The sequence below is a fragment of the Bombus affinis genome, chromosome 13 (assembly GCF_024516045.1).
Source record: "Bombus affinis isolate iyBomAffi1 chromosome 13, iyBomAffi1.2, whole genome shotgun sequence".
Classification (NCBI taxonomy): domain Eukaryota; kingdom Metazoa; phylum Arthropoda; class Insecta; order Hymenoptera; family Apidae; genus Bombus; species Bombus affinis.
The window spans coordinates 8,244,609-8,269,301 of NC_066356.1; the positions used below are offsets into that span (position 1 = coordinate 8,244,609).

Sequence of the window (24,693 nt, forward strand, 5' to 3'; positions counted from 1 at the left end):
AATAGAAAATTAGATATTTCCTTATTATGGAACACTGTTATGGATAGTTGTACCTATATATTCTAGATAATTTGCGAGGCTTTTATTATTACACGTTTGTCACTCTCCTCTAAAGCTCTAAGGTTTCCGTTAAAAAGAATTTTAAACAATATTGCAACAACCGCCAATATACTGTAACAATAATACATATTCAGCGACAGGAGCGACAAGGAAGGAGCTAATAGGAAAGAGAAGGGGTTAATAAGAGAGAGAGAAAACCCGCCCGTTCCCCCACACTGCCTCCTAATCCCACCGCGGCGGCTCGTTACCCCCACCTTAATCCACGCAGCACGAGCGACTCGCGATGTATCGCGAGGGGCAGAGCCGAGGGCGGCCGAATGAAACCGAGGGCGGCCGAACGGTTGTTCGAATCGCGACTCCCGCGTCAGTGCTGCAACCGCGTCCGCGGTCCACGGTTCACGATTTCCGGGCCCCGCCGGTTCTGTTTTTTCCTCGCTCGTCGCAACGCCAGAAAAAAAGAAACGTACGATCAAAGGGTGGTCTCCGTTTTCCAGGAGGAGACGCGTGCTACCTGAGCACCGAGGGAAGCTGGTCGATCGACAGAAGAAACGAGAGGAAGCCGGCGAGAAAAATCTCGGTCGCTTTTCCGGTGGCATCGTTTTCCCGCCACTTTTCGTCGCCGGTAAGATGGCCGCGGTTGCGATACCACCCTCCCTGCGGATTTGGGCGTTCGAATCTCTGACACAGTGAGCCAAGACGATCATTGAGACGAAGTGAACTACAACGAGAAAGAGTAGAAGAATACTTGAAGAACAGGTGAATGGTTTCGAGTTACTGTTATCATGAAATGCAGCAGCCTCGATGCATGGACCGTTGTACAGGAGGTGGTTGTCGTTTCGACGGTAAGCCGGTAGGGTCTTCGAGGAATCTCGCGAGTCATCCTGCGCTTCCTGGCACTCGAGGAACGCGATCATGGAACGTACGAGCGTATATACCGTGCTGAAGCATACCGTGCGAGCTTCTAACCTATAAAGAGTGACAGTCGATGTTGACGCGTTGAGGAGGAGTGCGATGACAGTGGGGAGCGGAGTCCAGCTGTCGACGGAGCCGATCACGGGGACGTCATCAGAGAACGTAAATTAAATAAAAGTGCAGTTTTGTCCGAAGTGCAATATTACGAATACCGCGACTAATTATTACAATATTTGTGCAATAATCTCCACGTTCGATCGAGACTTTTCGCGAGAAAAGTGCGAATCGATTGTGTATACGCGTACGTGTGACATCGAGGAAGAAAGGAAAAGACAGATATAAAGGGACATATAAGTAGAATAGAGAGAAAGGATAGTAGATAATAATCTAGTCATCGACCGAGGAACTATATTTTTAAGGTAAACGGTTTTCGCTAGTAGAGACTCGATCGAAGGCCGCGAGCCAATCACGCACCACGCAGGAGAGAGAGAGATAGGACGGCGAAAACATTAGGCCAGTGCGGTTCACCCTTGACGCCGTCTGTAACCGACACGGTGTGTTTACATCGTGCACGAAGTTATCCATAGTTTCGGTTCGGTTGTTCACAGCGTAACACGTAGTGTTACAATGGCAAATTAAATATACGCGATTATATATATCATATATATCGAAACAGTGCGTCTCTTAATATCAAGTATCGCGTGTTGGAATCGAAAATTCCCATAACGCGTGAAGTAACCGAGATGCGTGGAAAAGGGACGCGACACTCTATATCGGAGTCCAGTGAATTTTCTTAGACACTTCTTAGAAGATACACTTGCTAGTAATTGTGTAGCTTTGAGAAGCTACTGTTTTCTACATATAGAGGAAGAGAAACTAAGAAAGAAGGGAGAAGGTGTACTTATTATCCGTATTTCTGGTTTCGAGAAGAAACAGACGGAGAAAAAGAGAGAGAAGAAAGGCGACGATTATCAGCGTTGGTAGGAATCTACGTGGATCAGATTGCATCTGAAAACGGTCGGAGGTAAAAATCGGTATCGGAAGTGCGGCCAAGTGCTCGCAGTGACGTAAGAAGGAACCGTGGCGCCTCGGGACTATTCTACGGTGCCAGACGAATTTTTGATCGAGCAAAATCGAGTGTTTGGACGCGGATACGCAATCAGGTGACTGTATAAGGTGTTCTAGTGAGAAATGTATCCGTGGTATCGGGACAGCGTTGCCGCGGCGGCGGCAGCCGGCCTCGGAGGACCCGTCGGAGTCGTTGGTTCCGGGTTCTGCTCCACCGGCCCAGGACAAGGCGGCACCACTATCAAAACCGAGACCGGATATTCGGATTGCATGCTGGCTCTCGACTATGTCCAGAGTAAGGTAAGTTCAATCAGTATTCATATAATATTATATTTCTCCTTTCTTTTAAGTACTTGTTCCTCTTTTTTTTTTTCAAATAGTAGAAACTCTGATTTCCTATGGTTGACCCCCTGAGCGTGGAATTCCCTCGTTGTTTATAGAGGGTTTTTAATGATTTAATAGAAATTAGTATGTAGTATATAGAAGAGATTTTTTCTTAAAAATGGCGGAGAAGTTATGCAATATTTTTTCATTATGGAGACACGATGGAAACAGCAAGATATATATATAGATAGAGTTCTTAATTATGTATGGAATTATCTGTTCTATCGCTAATAGAACGTTTTAAATGAATCAGTAATTTTACACCGATTAAAATATCGTTTCTTTATGAACATTGAATAAAAATAGTAAAAATATGCAGAATTAGTTCTTAATCGAGGACTTCTAATGTTACAGTGACACGCGTTGATAATTATACAACGTTTCTTTATGAAAATAGAAGAATAGGATAGACGTATAGAGTGGTTCTTATTAATATTTGAATAGGATTGTACTTGAGCTATTATTGCTCTCTATATTTAATCGTAATTGAGCGAACAAGAGGGTAAATTAGCAGTAGAAACTATAGCTTACTCGCAACTTGAGATTTATTTTCTGAAGAATATAAAGGATAAATAAATATAGAAAATTTGCCTATCCTTTTTTTTTCTTACGTTTTAGAATTCTCGCTGTGTTTACTTTTTAGATGTGTAGCGTGTTTCGATACGAAAGTCCAGGACTTTAACCTATTGTTTCTCTTCGTAATGGAAAGTAGTTATGAAGCTGAGGCAGCGTATCGGTGTTGATGTTGATGTTGCTCGTTTCCTAGAAAATCAAAGGGTCTCTCGAACGTTTATCTCTAATCTGCAACAATATAATAACACGATACAGCAAATTGGTGTAGATAATAAATATTCACAGGGAAATGTTCTTCCTGAATTTTATTATTCATACAGAACGTGTGTAATTTTATACATAGAATTTTATCGAACCTTGGCAGAGCATCGAGAGACGATCGAACGAGTAATTTTTAATTGCAATAAAAATCAAGGATTTTCAACTTGTATATTGAATCGTGCTTTGCACAGAATGAATGAATGAATTCCACGCTCAAAGGGTTGACTATTCGCGGATGAGTTAGCCGATGGAGGAGAAGCCAAAAATTGAGCGTAATCGGTGAGAATTGAATAATAGTAGGTTTCGGACAAGATTCTGAATGAAACAACCCTTCTTAAGCTTTCCTGTTTCACGCGTTAACTCATCTGCTTGGTTTTTATCAGCCACGCTTTTGGAGCAAGGTTTTTAACAGCATAAAGAAATTCTTGGAACATACGCTCTTTTTCGAGCACCTGTTATTATTCAACTCCAAACGGTGTTTATACACATACATTTAGAATTACAGCATCGATAAATTACTACGGGCAAGGGAATTTTAATTTCAGCTTGTTAATTTGATTATTTGTTGCCTACCAACGTTGCCAGCTGTAGAAAAAACAGTAATTTTAGAAAATTATTTAATCGCAATTAGCAAAATCGCAATGAACGTGTGCAATGATTATCACATCGCGATAACGAGATAACAAATTTCTAATAACGAACGAATTAATTATTAATACGAATAACTTGGACGAGTGGAAATTTTTAATTTGCCGGATAAAATAAAATCCGAGACTATTAGCAAGTTTTTAAAAACGAACGAGTAATATATTCTACCAAACAGAGTCAATTTTATTTCATATTTTCTAAACTAAACAAATATTCAGCCATTATAAGCATCGCTTTATAAACGCACATATAAAATACAATATGATCCTATTTTGTTAAGAGAACGATGCTTTGCACGTCATGTCCCTTACATTCCTATCAATTACCTGAAACAATTTAACGATTCCTTACAAATTCCTTACGAATTCTGACATCTATTGTATCGTTCCTTTTTTTGAAAAGTTACCCGTTATACGGTCGAAGTCGGCTTGTTTGTCCATCGGTTGCTTTGTTTTTGTTTCACCTTAGTTCGATACCTCTTCGATTTACATTCTTTGTTCCAAAATAGACGTATCGCTGGCAGGAAGCGAATTCGCTCGCTTTTCGTTTCTCCGTATAAACAGTATCGTTGATTCCACGTTTGATTTATTAAGAGGCGATGCTGCGAATCGCTATGGAATCTGTGCGTTTCATTTTTCCCGTTACTGAGCGCAATATCGTTTCTCGGTAACGAATTCCCATACCAAGGTGCTTGTGCAATCGCGAAGAAACGAAGGGCAGGCAGATACAAGGGAAATCCATCGTTTCGTTGTCGAAGCCAGCGGAATGTTTCACGTTGTTTAGGAATCCTCGATTCGAATACTCGGATCTTGTATCGATAAATTGTCTCGTTAGATATCGTACGCTGTGCCTTTTTTGTTATTCGGAAATATTCCGTACGAATGCTTGGAGAAACATTTTAATGTTATTGTTTCTTTCCTGTAGAGAGATAGCTGCTTCTTCATGTTGAATGAATTTTAGAGAACATTGGGAAATTTCGCGCTCGTTCCTTTCTTTTTCTGTGAAAGGTACTTTCTTGTTCTCAATACTACGTTGTCGAAACGCTTAGCATCGTTGTGAAAAAACATATATAACATATAGTCTGGTAGTTTGACACTTTTCAAAGGATCGTTCAAGCTTTTCAAGTAGAATGTTCCTGAAAATGTGTGAATCGTTCGTTCAGAATTTCACAGAGTGACAGAAAATTTCCCATTAGCGTCCTTCTCCTATTACAGGTATCTTTTCCTGTCGAATTTTATTTTCCAAAAGTATAGCGAATTGTTGTTAACATTTTGTATGCATGTTACTTCTGAATATTCCTGAGTCCTCTGAATCGCTCGGAACGATACAAAACTTGACGATAGATTCCCTCTTTTCATTTTGCAAGTGGAATTTTAATTTGTTTAAAGTATAGCGAATTAGCATTAAGAAATTTTGCGTGCATCGTACTCCAAGACGAATCGTTCGAGCGTCCGAAATGATATACCGTTGAGGACGTGTAAATCGTTGGTCGGAAATTACAGCGTTCTGACGCTAAAAACAGTAAAATCGATGGGACGATGAAACGTTAAAATGAATGGAAGCAACGCTTTCAGTGCATGAATTCATTTCGTCGCAGAAAACGTGATTATCCGAGAGGCGTTATACGGTGTAAATCAAACGCAATTAGAAAATCAATAGCCATTTTCTAAATTGAAGTATTGGAACTTCTCTTTGGAATTACTGCAAGTTGCTCTTAAATCATCCAGGTTACACTGCACTCGATGAAGTAGCTACGATAGTTTCCAACTAATTCGCGTTATAGTTTATTCTAGTGCCTATAATTCTTATTCCGTCGCTAAAGTCCTTTCCTTTTAGTTATTCTTCGAACATAAATTTTAATACAAACATCAAACAGTGATTTATTTGAACGTCCTGTTTAACGAAACGAGTACACCGCTTTGCGACCAGCGTTCCCAAGGAGAATTTATTCATCTTTGTTCCAATTTACTTTTCATCGAAGCTTCGCGTTTTCCGATTAAATAGACAACCTTAGAGTTTTCTTACAAGAAGGTTATAGCAGAGTTGGAAAAGGTTTGAGCGAAAATCTGCTGAATTTTTCAACGGATCGTAACCTCGATCTTTGCAAACGTTTCACTTGAAAGTCGTATTCCTAGATATTATTTTGCTTATCACTGGATATAAAAGGGAATGTTTCCTCGATCGAAAGCAATTTTGAATTTCGCTGCACGAAGTTGGGAACAATTTTTGCTACCTAAATACTCGCGTAAATGTTTCCAGAATTTTGAAGCTTCGATGTTTATTATCGTTTCGCTTTGGGGCGAAGCTTTGGAGCCTTCGCGTCGAATGAATTTCGCAGGACGTTAGAAAATATTTATCCTGTGTGGTTGTTGTACGCCTTTATCCTTCCCGTGGGAACGAGCAACCATAATCAACCTGTAATTTATTTTCTCGTGGCCGAAGAAAAATCCGGTTGGAGAGGAGTGCCCAAAAAAATAGGAGCGCGAAAATTATGCATCGTTCATTAAGTCTCTGTTTGAAAGTTTGAGCCGGTCTTGCGACGTTTCACGAAATAACACGGGGTCGTTCACCCTCTCGGTTTCTTTCCCTGGTGTGTCGCGCAACGTTGAAAAAAAGGAGAGAAAAAAAAAAAAGAATAAAAAAAGCGGGGACGACTCGCGTCCAGTTTTTACCATTCGCAAATTATCGTGCTGCCCGAGACAATAATGGCATTGTACGTCTTCGAAGACGAAGATTAATATCGAGATTATCACGCGGTAGCAGTGAACCTGATACTTCGAATGTTAATCGCCGGACATTCATCGCGTTGCACCGAGTTCCGCGTGCTATTTTGCATCATTCCGCTGGAATGAATGATTGCGCCGTTTCTGTAATTAATGTCGTACAATATGCAGACGACAGAAATGCCGTGAAATGTTTCTCGATCGCAGCTGATAGGCAACTATTTTCCATCCTCATCGCTCCAGTCTTCCGCTTTGGCATTTTTCATCTTCTGAAATAGACAAATTTCGAGGACTTCTAGTTTTTCTTTGTCTTCCGATTAGATCTGTCGTACGTACAAACCGCTTGCACGTTTCCAGATTCGTGTGTCACGTGCGATGTAAATATTCGGATATTCGACGATTTTCATGGCTAATGGTCGGGCACGAACCGATAGCGAAATTTATAGAAACTTGACGAAGATAAACGTTTTGTTGGAATATTTGCAAATGTAGATAGCGTACATGAAAGTTTAGATATTCGAAGATTTCTGCGAACGATAACGCGGGAATTAACTCACAGCGACGTTTATAAATAGAACAGACGAAAAGATTAGAATATCTTAATTGATAGATTTACGCAGGATGTCGGAAGCAAAATTCTAAATATAGCGTTCGGAGATGTCTATAAAGAATGGCAAGACAGAAATAGCAATGTAAAACCGATTATAGGATGGTTACATAAAGAATGGAATATCTTAAGCCTTTTATTCTCACGCTGTGACTACATTTTCCGACGATATATATTTAGAATCAGATAAATCGCGAATTGCTCGTAGAATTACAGATAAGTTTTATCTCGTTTGTAAATAATTTGTCCTCTTTCTCCGTTCGAAAATGATTTAACGACTCGTTTAGTTATCGTCAAGATGAAAGATTTTGTCAGAAGAACAAAAGGCCAAGAATTAGAATATTCCAAGCTTCCTAACGCGAGTGATAAGAACAACTTTAATTCCCAACGACTTCCTCAAATTAATTCCTCGAATTATTCTTCGATTTATTCCACCGAATTTATCAGAAATAAACGGGATCACCGTCAAACTGAAATGTTATACAAATTAAAAATGATAATTCCTATACCTTGAGAAGATAAGAAGAACTCGTAGAAAGGATCTTTCATTGGAGAGAAAAGAGAAAAAGTATGTGTAGCCGGTCTATCAATTACCCAACCGTGTTGCCCGCGAATTCTTCCACTTTCCGGCAACGATTCCGCAAACGTGGAAAGAAGTATTCGAAAAGAAGGTGTTCGCTACACTTTATGGACAGCGTTGTTCACGGCTGAGGTGGTTCGATTGCCGTCGAACACGATGCTCGTGTCGTCGATTCGCCAGCTACTTTGTAATTAATCGATTCGCCTATGTACTATCGCGGGATTTTTTCGCTTGTTGCACGTTGTTGTTGAAAAACGTCTGTGCAACCGGTAACTGTAGCAAGAAAATAATCCGGCGTGTCAACCTGTGAAAATGATTTGCCGGTAAAAAGTTGCGAACGATCCTTCGCAGTTAGCTCGGTTGCATACGGTTTTTCGCCTGACCAACTAGAAAGCGGCCATTTTTTCTCCATTTTTTCTCCGATAGGAATGTAACGGTATGTGGAGAGCAGGAGTCGTGGAAATTGATTAGAAGCGGACTTGGAATTTGCACGGATCTTTGTTGCTCCTTCGCTTTTTACGCGACCTGAAAAGATCGACGAAGGTGTTGCCACCGGCTCATACAATGGAAGGTCACTTTATTGAAGGATTTTTATCCTTTCTTGCATCTCTAATACTCTCCATCTGGCTTTTCGCTATTTTGCTATCGTTTTATGAAAAATATCGACGGAATCGTAATATGGAACTAGTGAACGTTACCTAAAAAATAATATTCTCACTATAGGAATGTACGAAGATTTTCACGAGTAGGATTTTCATGTCCTTTTGTGTCTTTTAATCGGTTTATACATTTCGCTATTTTGGATAATGGAACGTCACATTTTTGTAGGATTTTTATCCTTTCTTGCATCTCTAGTACTCTCCATCTGCCTTTTCGCTATTTTGCTGTCGTTTTATGAAAAATATCGATGGAATCGTAATATGGAACTAGTGAACGTTACCTAAAAAATAATATTCTCACTATAGGAATGTACGAAGATTTTCACGAGTAGGATTTTCATGTCCTTTTGTGTCTTTTAATCGGTTTATACATTTCGCTATTTTGGATAATGGAACGTCACATTTTTGAAGGATTTTTATCCTTTCTTGCATCTCTAGTACTCTCCATCTGCCTTTTCGCTATTTTGCTGTCGTTTTATGAAAAATATCGACGGAATCGTAATATGGAACTAGTGAGCGTTACCTAAAAAATAATATTCTCACTATAGAATGTGCGAAGATTTTCACGAGTAGGATTTTCATGTCCTTTTGTATCTTTTAACCGGTTTATACATTTCGCTATTTTCTATCTGGTTTTGATATTTTATTATTATTTCGTGGAAGAATTGGCGAACGTTGATCGTTGCAAGATGCTAGCGAAATTTCATTTAGAAGATAATATCATTGTTACAAGCTGTTCTCCTATGTATGACTGATAAATATTTCATATCGAATGTGAATAAAAGCCAGAATATCGCCAGGATGCACCTTACCCCGTCGTTCGATTGTGCGCTTAGAAAATAATTATACGATTTCGCGTTAAGTGCAGTGTCGCTGGAACAAATTCAATTCGTTAAGGTAACAAAGTATTTTTTATTATAGCAGAGACACATAATTAGCTTTAATGTCGATCTAGCGCGATCGTTAATAGTTAACGATGATGATTAAATGCCGGCAACATTGATTGCATTCTAGTATCGATCATAATTCCAAATAATTAATCGATTTAAATGATCGACAGATAACAAACACCTTTACGTCGCACTTTTTTCTGCCCGCGCCTTTACGTTCGATGATTTTCTTTGCCGATATTTTACGAGCCGAGCGTTTCCTTTATCCTTTTTCTCCTATCGATCCTGTGCTTAAACAACGTTTCAATTAACGTATTTGGTGGCAAAAGGAAGAAAAAAAGAAGTGTAAATTGCTGTGAAGTCTCTCCGTTTTCCTTTTGCGAGCGATTTACAAGAAATCTCCGTGAGGTGACAAAAACCAATACAATGTTGTAATTCTAAACGATGTTTCTTTTTTGTAGGTTGAAAAAAAAAGAGTTAATAACGCATATGTAACAGTTTTTAATAGATCACGTTTTCTTACTTCAGTTTGATTTTTTTCCTCTCCCTCTCTTTACTGTGACAGTCGTACGAGCGCGATTAAGAGTTAATTTCGGAGCGCAGCTTTTTTGCATAGGCAACAGCGTGGGTAATTACTTTTTCTCACTTGTTCTAATTAACAGTTACGATTGTTATTAGTTCATAAGTATATAGATATATCGATATTACAAATTTTATGCACGATTTTCACTATGAATTATATAATTCAATAATTTCTTTCAGTTTTCCGATATAATTTTTTTCAACACGAACGAAGAATTTGTTCGATCCGAAGACCATGAATATTCACGAGCATGAAAATTATCTTCTTGCTGTTCATTGAAACAGACACCGAGTTTCCGTTTATTATTAGATTGCCCGAAAAGTTTCTTTCGTTTCATAAGGTGATAATAGATGAGCAACAATTTCTGTTTTATATTATTTTTATTTCCATTATTATGCTCGTGCATAATTCAGTAAACTAATACAAAACAAAAAACATCGTGCGTGTACTGTTTCCTTATAAAACGAAAGAAACTTTTCGGACAAGTCACAGCATAGAGAATTTTAACCTAACGATACGCTTTTTTTTTATTTCTGTTCGTTCGTTTCTCGTAACGTAAATGCTCGTGCGTCGTGAAATTACCTGCGACGATGGAACGGCAAGGAAAATTAGGAAATCGAGCGAAACTGGGTTAAACCGCGCGCCGTTTGAATCAAGAATTACGAAACGCGTTGCGTCTTTCGCGCATCCTGCAGCTCGTTTTAGCAAACAAACTTTCTTTTCCCTTTCGTCAAGCACGTTCATTAAAGTCCTTCTTCCCTACCAAGTTGCTGCAAGTAGTCGCTTACTACTTAATTACGTGCACAAGATTTGCGCGGCGTTCAAGTCTCTTCAAAAATAATTTCTTTCGCGATAATCTTCCCCCTTTTACAAATAATTCTCCATACCGTTATTTTCTTCATTATTTTTTGTTTTTGCTAAATGATAAATCTAATTTTTCTTCTACGACGTATTTTCCGACTTCGTACGAAGGGAGCATTCGCAGTACAAGACAAGAAGCAAATATTAGCTTGTCCGAAAAGTTTCTTTCGTTTTACGAGGAAATAATAAACGCGCAACTTCTTTTTTATATTATTTTGTCGGATTACGTACGATCCATTTTGTGCCGTTGAGATGAACAACGCGACATTTCACAGACTTGGTTTCACGTTTGTTGTAGAAAACACGTTCGCGAAAGAAAGACACTTTTCGGACAACCTAAGACATATTCAAAGTGCTGGAAAAACATCGATATTCTTACTATATTCTTTTATCGAGATTATCCAAATTATAATATAGACCCTTTTAACATTCAGCAATTTTCTCAACTGGAAGGAAGACTGTTCGTACTAAACAATAAGAAAAGCAACTGTATTTTCCAAATATTGAAATCTCATAATTCTCAATTTTCTCAACCTGTGTGAAAAATATCGATATTCTTACTATATTCTTTTATCGAGATTATTCAAATTATAATATAGACCTTTTTAACATTCAGCAATTTTCTCAACTGGAAGGAAGACTGTTCGTACTAAACAATAAGAAAAGCAACTGTATTTTCCAAATATTGAAATCTCATAATTCTCAGTTTTCTCAACCTGTGTGAAAAGATAAGGAACGAGTATATTTCCGAAACTCTAGAAGCTATCAAAATTCTTATGCTTTCCCTCGTCGATAGTACTGGGATTGATATTAATTTTATTAATCAGTACTGGGATTAACTTTCCTAACGTTAATCACAAAATCTCTCAGCCTAATTTACCTTGCCAAATTAAATCGTACTTGTCTATATCGTGAGATAAAAAGAAATAAACTCTTACGGATAACACGTCTGATGCGTGGAATAAATTCTTTCTTCAAGAAACAAGAGCGATTTTCCAAAAAAGAAAAAAAGTAGATGAAGTTTGTCACGTACATTCACGGTGCGTGGATTCTCAGTTCGTAGGTTAATTGAATAAAGGCGACGAGAGATGAATTCGTATCTCCCCGGTTGCAACGTGTAATTGCCAGGCTAGTTAGCCGCCCTTTGTCTGTTTCTTTTTTAATTATGTATATTATGTATCCCGTTGCGAGCCTCTTGCTTCGTTTAGGTTTCTCCGCTAGCCTTCTCCATTCGCGTTCGCACTCGCCCGAGCTTCCACGGCTCGTGGCTCGCACTTGAACCGCGCTCGGAGATGAATTTAATGCGAACGATTACCGGGAAAACGCGATGACAGCAGATTATGAGAATAATTACGGTGTAACGTGTGCGCACCGGGTCATAAGGCCGTGACTAATTGCCATGCTTACGGGCAATCGTTCCCCGTGATCTCCGGTCAACGTTGAATTCTCATATTTTTATGATAATGGCGGCTATCGATAGCGGCTGAGCTCTACGATCGCCGCACTCTTTGATCATTTGCCTATTCTTTGCTTCCTTTCCGTGCCTCCCCATCCTTGCTGTTTTTTTTATTTTTTTCCTTTTTTCTTTCGATAATTAAATCATTGTGTCTCGGTTCTCACTCGACGTTCTATTCATAGATCTCACTTTTATTCTCAAGAATCACGCGTCTACGTATGACGTTCATGTCTTAGACGTCTTAATTGATCTACTTGGATATATTTTTGTTACGGTAATTTTCAATGTTTCATATTCCAAGTGCAGCCGTGAAAAATAGATGAAGAAGTCTGTAAAGAATCGCGGAGCACGAAACTGTAAATTCATCAGCAACGACTGAGATTGATCGTTTTGTTCTCGTGTTAAATACATGTCCAGCGTTGTTTAAATATCCTTTGAAAAATGACACATCATTTTACGTAGGTATATAGCCCGAAGCTGTTTTGAAATAGTTAATTGTTGGACTATGTCAAGTGAACTGACTGTGTCAATTTACTCGGATAAATATTCATAAATATGTTTCTGATTTATCATGCGTCAATTGCGTCAGCCACTTAAATGTATTTCTTTTTTTTCAAAAAATAATAGCCAAAAGAAACAGCAACATTATTTAGCCATGACCGTCAAATGAACTTATCACACGAAGTAGATTATTTCTTTGAGAAAAATAGCGATTCGCGTATACGTACGAAACTATTTCAAAGTCAAAACTTACTCGCACTAACTAACTAACACACAGATATATACGACATTGATAGCGAAACAGAGAAATCGACCAAAAATGAGAATTTCGATGGCGAAAAATTTACCTCCCGAGGATCTTATCTTGATCATCGTCACGTACAAGATCTAGTAGTTGTTACTAATACGAATGAGAGATGGACGTATGTGGAGACGAAGGTAGAAAAGAGAAGAGAGGAGCATAGAGACCGAACGAAAGAGAACTTCATTGGCTCCACGGTCGGAGCTGACTGACAAAAAGCCTCTGAAAGTGCAACGTGCAACCAATTTCCCCTTCGTCCTGTCTCACCACTTTTCCGCTCGGCGACCGTAAGTGCGATCATTCCTGGTACCACGAAGCGGAAAGCTCGACATTAGTCGCCGTTTTTACTAGGCTTTTCGTCCCCCTTAGCCGTTTTTGGTCTTATCACGATGCTATCTTGCGAAAACTTCTTGGCTTTTTACTTCATCCTTGTTCTCCCTTTCGATCATTTCACCTGGATCTTGCTGGATTATCGAACTCGCCTCTGTCGAATTTTCTGGCTTCCCGAGTTGTTCGATCGTCGCTGCTTCATAAATTCCTCGCGTACGACATAATGCGTGCGTACGTATGGAAAATTACTGATCTATAATTTACTACGAAGTACCTGCGGTAAGAATGTAATAGCCGTATGTAATAATGCAATGTATGTAATAGCTGTATGTAATAATAATTTCAGATAATAGTTAAATTATAGTAAATTATAGTAAATGATAGATAAGTAATTTTATGTGTGTCTGAGTTATAGTAAATTATTTTTTATGCATATGTTGGACGAGTCTGCGATACTTTTAAATAATGGCTAGATTATAGTAAATCATAGATAAATAATCTTTTTTAGCCAATGATATTAAAAGTAACTATCTGTAAACAACATCGTATACACGTAGAATTTATTGCAGAAAAACGATTGTATATTATTGATACGTAGTTTTCCTTACGTTCGAAAGACATCGTTAATTAGATGCAAACGTATGCAAACGTGGCAGCTTTGAAACATTATAGACACTGTTGGTTTGCATATTATCGCAAAAAATCAATTATCGTTTGCAAAATAACTCCAGTTATGCGAATTAATTAATATTTTTTACCACCATCTTTGTTTTGCAATGAAGATTAATATTTCCAGAAATAAGAAATCGAGATGGATTAGAAGAATTCTTGTTCGTAGAAAAAAAAAAAAAAGAAAAAAGGAAGAATGGACAGTTTCGTCATCCAGAGGCAGGTTGGCCATGTCGACGACCTCCGGAAGCTGGAAAACTCGTGGGACTGTCTGGCTTAGCTCGCCGTAAAAGGAAATTAAAGGGATCGAGACGCGTTCATTAATTCTCATAAATCTGAATGAAATTAACTGGCCGTGTTGATTTTTCCGCTTGGAAAATCTCTGTCGGCGGCTTAGATGGGGGCGGAGAATGCGGCTCGTTTAGCTAATTGTAAGAAAAACACCGTATTAACGTGGAGTTGCAGGCACGCGGAAGTGGTGGCCGTTTCCTCCGATGAAATTCGCCTCCCGTGAATCCTGCGAAATTCATACGTGTGTATTAAATATCTTTTTCGCCACTTTTTTTCTACCTACAACGATCTCCGCGATTGTTTCCCTTCGCCCGGCGTTTTAGTAAACTTTGAACGTCTTTGTTGCGCGAACGACGCGATGAAACAGTGTTGTACACTTATGTGTATCTTTTTCGAAAACGAAATAAGTAACGTCGGTGAATAAATTATCGCGAGACCGGGGAATTAATTACAATAAAATTTTATATCGTTTCGAGCTTGAGAATTTGTCTAAAATTATGTAGCGTTAATACGAAGCTATTTGTTTTCTTCCTGTAATTTATCTAATTTGTCTACAATATATTTAACAGAAAAACGCAATTTAATATTTTCTATATAGCGTACATCGTAACGAATTTTCATAAATCAATTCACAAATAATGCAACCCGAAGTTCTACGCGTTTTGTAAAATATACAGAATTTTGTTGTTTCTCTACAACGTTGTGTACAATTTTTCGTGAAAATACCAGAGTCTCTTTATCCCGATATTCCCAAATGTGCTTTCGTTACGACTTGGAAAATATTATATACAATAGTAGGAAACTTGCGAACAATTCTATCACTTTACGAAAATAACAATTTTTGCTGCACATCATCAACATCGAGTGACCTGATCGTATCAACCTATAGTATTGTCATTAGGTGGTATTGACAGAATCAGCAATCACTTAGTTGCCAATCCAATAGATTCGGCTGCAGTAGATTCAGCCACGGTACATTCAGCCACAGTAGATTCGTCCATTCGAACGTTTCCAATTAGAAACTATCGACTCTCTTCTCATCAAGAAAATAATTTCAAACAATTTTAATCGCCGTTGTACGTCGCACAGCTACGAGGAAAAGCTAGCGGAGTCTTTCAACGGCCAGTAAAAGTCTCTTGTAAATCAACCTCGACGAAGGCTGTTTCGCAAACGGCAAAAGTGATCTACTCGGCGCAGAAATGCAGGGAACGTGGTCGTCCGCGAGTCTCGAGCCGCAAATTCCATAATTCCCAGTGAAATTCCGCGGACGACGATTGATCGTTGAAAACTTTTAGAGACGCGTACCAAGGCGTGTGGAGCGTCGTGTAAAAGAACAGGCGCGATGTCGTAGGCGTTAGAACACGAATCGAATGGTTTCGCAGGCCGGTGAGATTTTTCAAGTTGAAGGCGGCCATTGGCGACCGGTGGTCCCCCGTAAAAGGCCGCTGCTGGGCCCAGCCAGCTTTCCAAATTTGGCGGCCGCGAGGTCCTTTTTGCCCGGTCCGTTGCAAAAATGGCCGTGAAGCCGAGTCACTCGTGCTCCTCCCTCGTACGAGAGCCACGGTTAAGTTCAAGGCGCGACGATTTTTATCCCTTTCCCGCGGCCGAGCGATTTTTATCCGTGGGACGCGGATGTCGACATTAAAGTCGCCATGGCTCGCTTTAATTTACGAATTTGCCACTTTTTGTCTTCCTGTTCCGTGCGTCGCTGTTAAATTGTCGCATACGAAACGTCGTTTTCTCTCGCAAATTAATCAGCTCCAATAAATATGTTAATAAAAGTCGGGATTATTTTTTGATAAAGGCAGCGGCATGTTTTTACCGATTGCGATGGCAACGAATTTAAAGTCTGCGATTTTCATAGATCTGATAGTTGCACGCAACGTTTGGGTCGCGCTATGCGTGAGCGACGTACCGGCGTCTGATTACGTACGTTCTTATTTCACTGGGTTAACTTCTTGCGCGTTACCACCATCGGTTCTGTAATTCCAGCGTTAAACAAAAGAAGATCAACGTTGATACTTTCCGTCTTTAATGTTTCTAAGTCCTGTTCATTTAGAATTTGTAGCGCTGGAATTCGTCGAAGCAGAATCGGTGCCCCTTCTTTCGCTGCGCCAATCAATCCATTGACTGCTAATTTTTATACAATCCTATAATCCTACGTTTCGTAGGATGCAGCAACTTTTAAGAACGCCTAACCACATTCTTCCTCACCTAAAAAAAAAAAAGAAAGTCATCATTAGAGAATTACTATCGGCGCTACGAAGTCTCTTCTTGCAATCCCTAATGACTTCTCGTTCTCTCCATACCTGCTGTTCGCCATCTACGTAAAACTCTTCACCAAGATCATCCTACCACTCTTCGCCTATGCTTACGACCACCTACAACCCCTACGACACGTACAACCCCTATTGTTCCATGCACAAAGACCCTTCGACCGCAAACCAATTAACGTCAAAGCGAAGCAAAAATACAAGAAAGAAAAACAGAAGGAAAAAAAAGGAAGAAAGAGAATGCGTTTCCATGCGAGCTCCGATAGAAAGGCCAACAAAGAGACGTGGAAACATCATCGAGAGTGGAGCCTGGTCAAGATGAAGAAGCGAAGCCGGTGGCTGGGAGAGGGTTGCGCGAGAAGAAGGTAGCCCAGGGTGAAAAAAGAAGAAGCGTGGAAGAGGACGAAGAGAGTGCGCGAGAAAGGTGAGGTCGGAGCGTGCGCGTCGAGTGGAGGACGCGTTTCATCCTCTCTGTTGGATCTCGGTGTTCCCTCTCCATCGTGCTGCGGAATATTCTCTCCTCGTCTTTCTCTCGGCGCGGCTTGGTCGCGGGTTCACCAGGTAGCACGTCCTCCGATTGGTGGGCGTGAACGCAGGTGCGCGTGGGTGGGGGAGGCGTGGTGCATGGTTGCCATTGGCCCACGGTCACCTAGGCAGACCTAACCGGGACCGGAAGTGGGAGTCGTGACGAGGAACAAGAAGAGAGGGTTCACCGGCGGCGGCGGCTCCTCCACTTGGACACCGGGGCAAAAACGATATCGCATCTCGCGTAAGGGGCCGACAAAAAGCTGCCAGGTGGCATTTCGCCTTACCTTCAGGGTTACTGCCTCTTGCACGCGAACACACGACAGCGAAATGCACCGGATACCCTGCGTCGCTGGGACGATCAGGGGAGCAGACGCGCGGAGACCATTTCTTTTCTTTTCTTTCTTTTCTTTTTTTTTTTTTTATTTTTTCGCTGGGGTGGTTTCTCGAGCTTACAGCGCCGGTTAGGATCCAGAAGGGATGAAGGAAACGTGATCTCTAGATACCGCGGTTTCGTTTACTTTCTACGCGAATTTTCGTGCAACGAAGATGCGTAGGACGAGCAGAGTTTGGACGGATCGGTTTTTCATTAGTCGGTTCTTGTCGTTGCAGATGCGTTGGAGTTTGGAGAAGGCGGTGGATGTTGAAAATTGATGTAACGGGGCTTGAGCGATGGGTTGGCTTCGATTCGGCCGCTCATTTTTTCTCCAATTTCGATAACATCGATAACTTTGAAATTAGGTGAGAAAAATGTACAGGTAAAATGCACAGGTATCGAAGATTGGAGTAACGAGGATCGAATGTTAGAGTCTTGAATCGAATCGTCGATTTATACAATTCAGACGTATCTGATAGCTTTTAAATTGGACGGAAGAGCGCGTAGAATACGTAGCAGTCTATGAACCGTTTCGATATGTAAAAACGACTGAATCTTGGGCGAGATGGTGTGAACGGAAGAATTTAAATTTATCCATTAGAGACGAGGTTAATGTGCTGTTTTAACATGCGGCGTTTTGATCGAATGCCAAGAAACTTTGTAAATTTCTCGTTACGTTTCTCATAGTCGATCGGAACCAAAAAGCTGTCTTAAGAATTTTCAATAATTTCAACAGTGGAACTACCGTAATAAATACGCTACAAAAAAAATAATTACAACGAAAGCAATACGATGAAAACGAGCAGCTAGCCATATAGGTAATTACGCTTGTGTGTGAATCAAAGTTGAAAAACGTCCGTGTATCTTTTCAAATTACGAGAACAAGAAAACTAAAATTCGTCGTTTTCAGAGGTTCGATAGTTGTACGTAGCGTTAACTGGCGGACGAATCGGCTATGTTTGGATCATGCTAATTATGAGCCCGATTCTAGTGTCTGATTACGAACGGTCTTATACCACTGGCTGACTAAATTCCAGTTAGAACGAAATTCCTGCACGCTATTAGATACAGACCATTATCGTTTCCACGAATGGCGATAAATTATTAACAAAGACCAGCGTAGTTACCAACGCAACGGTAGAAAATGCAAAGCGAATTTCTAATTCCTCATACGCGCTGCGTTTCTTGGAAATGGTTTTCTATTTCGAGAACCATCAACGAATTTGCATTCGCTCGAAAACTCTTCCCTCTAATTAGTCCTATTACTCGTGCGTTTATTTAAATATGGTATAATAGCTTTCTTCCCGACGATTACTTATATATTTTCTTTTCTTTTCGGGACACAAAGAAGGTAGAAAGGAAACCGATGGCTCACGATCGTCTGTTAGATGGCGAAACTTCGAAACAGCAGCAACGTCGAAAAACGTGGTTTCTATGTGTGAAAATTAGAACAAGTGGACTTTGTCCGGGATACGTCGACACAAAGACACTTTATCGCTAGTAAAAATTTCATCTTCGTAGATTTATCGCTCGTTGCCTCGGTAGCAATGATTAATAATCTCGTAAAATCAATTCCCGGGATTTATACGAGGCTATAAACGTGTCTTCTAGAGCGGCAGAAAAAATGAAACCCTAATCGACAAGCAGTTAATTTTATTTAGCGCTTTAATTAGTCGATGCACCGTACAAAGAAACCCAATTAGACTTCTGCTTTTTCATTTTTCTCGTGTCTCGTCTCGTTACCACTCGACCCGAGATTAATTTTCCTCTCGAAAGATGCCTCTTGTATTGTCACTTTCGATTAAGAATTGTATCAATTTTAGTGGAAAAATCTCACTTTATGTATATCGATTATTCTAAGAATAATTTTCTTTCTCTATATTTGCGAGACGATTTCCTACTTGGAAACGAGTAACTGTAGGTTTCAGTGTTATTTATGTTGATTTAGATGGAAGTATACACGCGGCTTAGGAAATAATATATGTGCGCTATAAAAGTTAAAATGATTAGGGAAACGATCTCCTAATTCGATCAGCGATTGAAGTACAAAAATAATGTTCCAAGCTGCTTAACAAAATTTACCATGCCGGTGCAATTCAGCTGTGACTAAAATTTTTCTTCGTAAAATTTCAACGATTCCGATGAAACTGTCCCAATTGTTTCGAGCAGCGCAATTTCTCACTCAATTTTTCACAAAATTTGGGAAAATTGTGACACTAAAATTGACACAGATGGAAATTCTACTCTACTCGCGTTTACGTCAATTAATCAAAATATTAAATTTGACAAATCTATAAGTCGTCTAACATAATCGAGACTGAAAGATTATTATCCTCGTTCAGCTTAATTCGAAGCTTCGTATTGCCCGAGTGTTAACTTAATTTCAAACTTACACGAAAATTGTATGAAAAATAATTGTTTCACACACGTGTCACGTTTATCGCTACTTTTCGAAATCCTTCGACTCGCTGCGCTACCAAAAAACCCTCCGACTGCAACAAGCAGAATTTTAATTCGCATAATAACCGTTTACACGGTTTATATACCTCGGTATAGCCAGTGCCACTAAATTTCCTAGCCCGGGGCAATAAATATCGCGTCAGAAACAATTCGAGAGCCGTGTTTCCCTTATCTGCCTGTTGGCCGGTCTCTCGTGCAAACTTTTAATTGGATCGAATGAGAAAGAACGGGGCGTAGTCGTATGGACGGTGGAGAAGGACGGTGTTTGCTTGGTCGCGAACTTGCCTCCGCTCGTTATTACGAAAAAGAAACACGGTATACAGAGAGTTTGTGGGTGAGATGAGGAGGGGCGATATTCTGCGTGCATTCCAGCGACGTCGACGCCGAGTTTCTAGGATTGATGGACGGAAACGCGAGAAGAATGGCAGCGAAGTCGTCGTTGTCGGTCTTCTGGGGTCGTTGACAGTCGGACAGATGCGTGTGCACCACACCAGGGCCGTAGAAAGAATTTGAAACATTGCCACGGATTTCATCGCGATCTCGCAGCAATTGTTATTTTCTCGCCGGCCAGTGGCCAGTTATTAGTCACGAATGGCCCGCGAATCGATCCTTCATGGAGCAAGTGGAACGCTTATTTCGTCCTCTTTAGTGGCTTAGAAAAACGATCGCTGGGTAGATTGATGTTTCCTCGAGTCGAATGTGCGGAATCGTAGGCAAATCTTGAGCAACACGGTTATTTCGTTCGACTTTAGCGAATATTTTATTGTACTTGCGGAGACCGAGATTTAGGATTTTCACGGTAATTGTATTTTAGAGTATTGAACATTTTTAGCGTCTTACGTATTAGGTAAAATAAGACCTACGCATAGTCAGAATTCCAAGTCAGAATTTTAGGAAAACGATCGCTGGGTAAATGTTTCCTCGAGTCGAACGTGCGGAATCGTAGGCAAATCTTGAGCAACACGGTTATTTAATTCGATTTTAGCGAATATTTTGTTGTACTTGCGGAGACCGAGATTTAGGATTTTCACGGTGATTGTATTTTAACGTCTTACGTATTAGGTAAAATAAGACCTATAGATAGACACTCGTTTCCAAGTCAGAATTTTAAGAAAACGATCGCTGGGTAGATGTTCCCTCGAGTCGAACGTGCGGAATCGTAGGCAAATCACGAATAATACGGTCATTCGGTCCGATTGTAGTGAAAATTGCATCGCACTTATATAGAAACTTAGGATTTCTACGGTGATTGTGTTTTATGGTATCGAAGATCGTAAAATACGTTAAGTAAAATGAAGCGATAATTTTAATCTGAAGCTTGGAATAAAATGTTTCTATCGCGTACGTGTACGATATTTCTTCCATCGTGGTTTGTCGTTCGATATTTGATAGACCGTATGCCATTTTCTATAAAATCGTGTAATACTGTCGGAAATTGTGAAAAAAGAAAGTTTCATCTACGAGAATTATCGCGCGAAGGTTGTTACAATTTCTGATCGAGTAATACAAAAATCTTCTCTGTAATACAACTAGCGCGTTACTCAACAATTACCTACATTTCGAAGTTCCCAAAATTTTCTTAAAGTATCGTTTCATTGCCATTTGGTTACTCGTCAAAGTATCAAAACTCCTCCAATACCTCGTAGGAAAATTCTTTTGGTGATATCGTAAATTCCAAACTCGTAAAAGTAAAGTGTCTTCTTTCCAAACTGTCTGGCAAAAAGTGTCAAAAAATTGCGGACGAATTATCTTCCAGTCTTTGTTACTGCGATCTTCAAAGTAGCGCTGTATCGCGATTATAACGCCAGACGTTGAAGCGTTACCATTCGACGATGTAATAATTTTTTTATTTCCAAGGAAATAGACGAGATAAGTTTCCCTAGCTGTTTCTTAATTACACTGTCTGGGTAAATCTAATAATGCCAGCCTCGAGGCTATACTTATACAATAACACCCCCGACGGTATCGTCTCACGAGCAGCAATGAAAAGCTGTCGACAGTGTGGACGAGGTATAAGTTACGCGCGCGATACATCGTGGGACCTCGAAGCCCTCCGACAATGGAGGGTAGAGAGCGAAAAAGAAACATGAATAAACATCAGACGCACATGTTTCTCTGTCGTTGGTATCGCGTTGTGTAATTGCGGATTGCCATAAGAGAAACATTTTTCGCAATTAACCAGACGGTGTATAGTTTCGTTTGGATTAGAAGATGTAGTCATCGAATAAATGTTAGCGGAGGTAATTGTAATAATGGCCACATAATTTGAATAAGACCAGGGAGAATGACTAACGCGGGATAAAGCAGGAAAATTGTGAGAACAGAGTTTTCATAGGTTTTTTTTTCTATGTAACGTCATGTGATTTGCAGATTATGCGTCCGCATCAACGCCGGTAATACGAAAATTGTACCTTGTTGAAAGTTGAAAATTTCCGTAGAAAAAGAAACACCGGTTACGAACAATCATAATCTTTAATTACTTGCAATCTACTTACTTTGTACATTTATCATCGTACCACTTTATCACCTTACTGTTCTACTTCGTTCATGCCTATTTGCATAGCAATTGTTAGTTGTTAATATCTAAATGGCGATCAGTCAGGACCAGTTGAAAATTTGTACCTTCGTGAACAAACGAAATTTCAATTATTTCAAGTACGATGGAAATGTTCGTTTCTTATTCTTATAGCTGAAGGAAGGCAGGTATTCTAATTGATTCAATGTTCTAATTGATCATCCACGGTGCTGGCTAGCGTCGTGGTGCCTAACGGGCCAGAATCGAAGGTGCACGGTAGCCCCTAACCACGGTAACTCAATTAAACACCGGGTCGCGTTAATTATCGTGGATGGCGGCAGGAATTTATCACCGAGCAGCCGCAAGGATTTTGACACGGTCTATTTACCGCTTGCGTAGAGGGAAAGAGAAGGAGACCTGTTGTAGTTCCTCTCAATTCGGCGGATCGTACCGCTTTACGTTCGGTCAGGTATTAATTAATTAGATAATTAATCGTGTAATGGGTTTAATTGGGTCCTGTTAAGTGTCAGCGTGCTCCCTTGGCGCGTAATCTCCGCTCTGGCATCTCGTGGCTTTGTCCACATGTGTAGCAGAGAGGAACACGATGCGACGAAGCCACCATCTCGTTGTCCAGGTAAAACAGGCAGGTAAACCGAGCTGGCCGGGCTCGGCTCTCCCCGGGAAGTTGTTAAGATTACAGATAAGGATACGGAGATTTCGCAGATCCGATATCCGTTGATAAGCGAGCATGCACCGCATGTAAACGGAGATACCACTATCTTCTGCTGCTCTTGTTTCTTCTCGTTGTCCACCATTCGGCCTTTCCCACTTTTCGCCATCCTTTTCGTGTCCCGTTTGGTTACCTCGATATGCGCGTCAAACTGATCAGATGGATACTTTCCGCCACTTCTGGGCCAATCTTGTTCGCGTTAATGAGAGTCTTGTTCACGTTGGCGCGAGTTCAAACAGAGGAATATCATTTTTTCGACGTACAAGAGAAACTGTAAGGGACCGTTTTAGGTCCATTCGGCTGTTGGGATTCTTCGGAGAGTTCAGATTTGTTGAGCTTTTGAATTCGAGATCCTGGCACTTCCGATTTCCGCGATATTAAGGCGTCGAATCGGTATTTCGCAGTGTCTAGGATCTTTCGAATTTTGAAACATCGTAGACCAGGAATTATTGAGATTTTTGATTTCGAGGAAAATCTCGAATCGTCGAATACCGAAATGTCGCAGATTCTGGAACTTTGAAGTCTCGGCATCTTCGAATTTTTGGGATCTACAAAATTTTCGAATCTGAAAAATTTAGAATCCTGGATTATTAAGACGCAAGATGCTTAGGGTTCTCAGGATAATAATAATCTTCCGATCTTTCAATTCGTTGTATCTTCAGTTCCGATAATTCCTTCTGAATCGATAGAGCGAGTATCGATATCAGCATCGGTATATGAAAGAAGGAAAAAGATATTATTTCGAAGGAAAGAGTAGAGAAACGTCAAAAGCACGTGTTCGAGGATCAGCTCGAGATGCGGCTGAGATGTCTGGTTGGCGTGCGAGATTCGATTGTACTCTCTCGGTCCACTCCACGTGATTCAGGTTTCACGCAAGAGAGACTGAGATAAAGCGAGAGGGAGAGCAGGAGAGAAGATGAGAGAGGCGTGCGTGTACCATCGAAGCTTCGTTCTCGAGAACGTCAAAACGGTTCTGCGTTTTGCCGTGGCGTGGCGTTAGCAGCCGCGCGATTATGCAAGCGGATTCGAACGGGGATTTAGCCTTTCCGATTACTAATTTCCATCGCTATCTTTCACGCACGCTTTCGACTACGCGTATATTCTGTAAATTCCGAAGATATAATTTTCTGGTAATTTTTTGGTATATTAAAAAAAAAAAAAAAAAAAAAAAAGAGAAATGACTTTAAGATTATTTTTGAGGAAATTTATTACGAGCTTGAAGCGATTTATTATTGAAATAGAATTTTATATGGAATCGTTAATTTCGTTTTTGTTACCATCTTTTAGTGTTTTAATTATAACAATGATAATTGTTAAATACATAGCTTTTATAGAATTTTATCCAGCAACACCTGTTGCTTTTTCCAAGAGTCTGTGTTACTTTCAGAAACGGTGGAATATATTTTTCATTTCTTTTAATTCGTTTATTTGTAATCAACCACGCTATAGCATACAGT

General features: G+C 40.1%; 1 protein-coding gene and 1 long non-coding RNA gene across 2 annotated transcripts in view; one reads left to right on the forward strand and one right to left on the reverse strand.

Moving 5' to 3' along the window:
• The first annotated feature begins 432 nt into the window (after window positions 1–432).
• Window positions 433–24,693, forward strand: part of LOC126922904 (zinc finger protein rotund-like) — a 249,980-nt gene continuing 225,719 nt past the window's right edge. Inside the window, exon 1 of the mRNA XM_050735844.1 lies at window positions 433–2,340. Coding sequence (XP_050591801.1) covers window positions 2,164–2,340 — 177 coding nt within the window. The 5' untranslated portion in view covers window positions 433–2,163. The remainder of the gene's footprint in view (window positions 2,341–24,693) is intronic.
• Window positions 7,211–12,930, reverse strand: LOC126922967 (uncharacterized). The gene is made up of 3 exons (XR_007713006.1): window positions 11,526–12,930; window positions 8,999–11,343; window positions 7,211–8,514 (listed from the first exon to the last, which is right to left on the reverse strand). It is a non-coding gene; the product is annotated as an uncharacterized LOC126922967 (long non-coding RNA).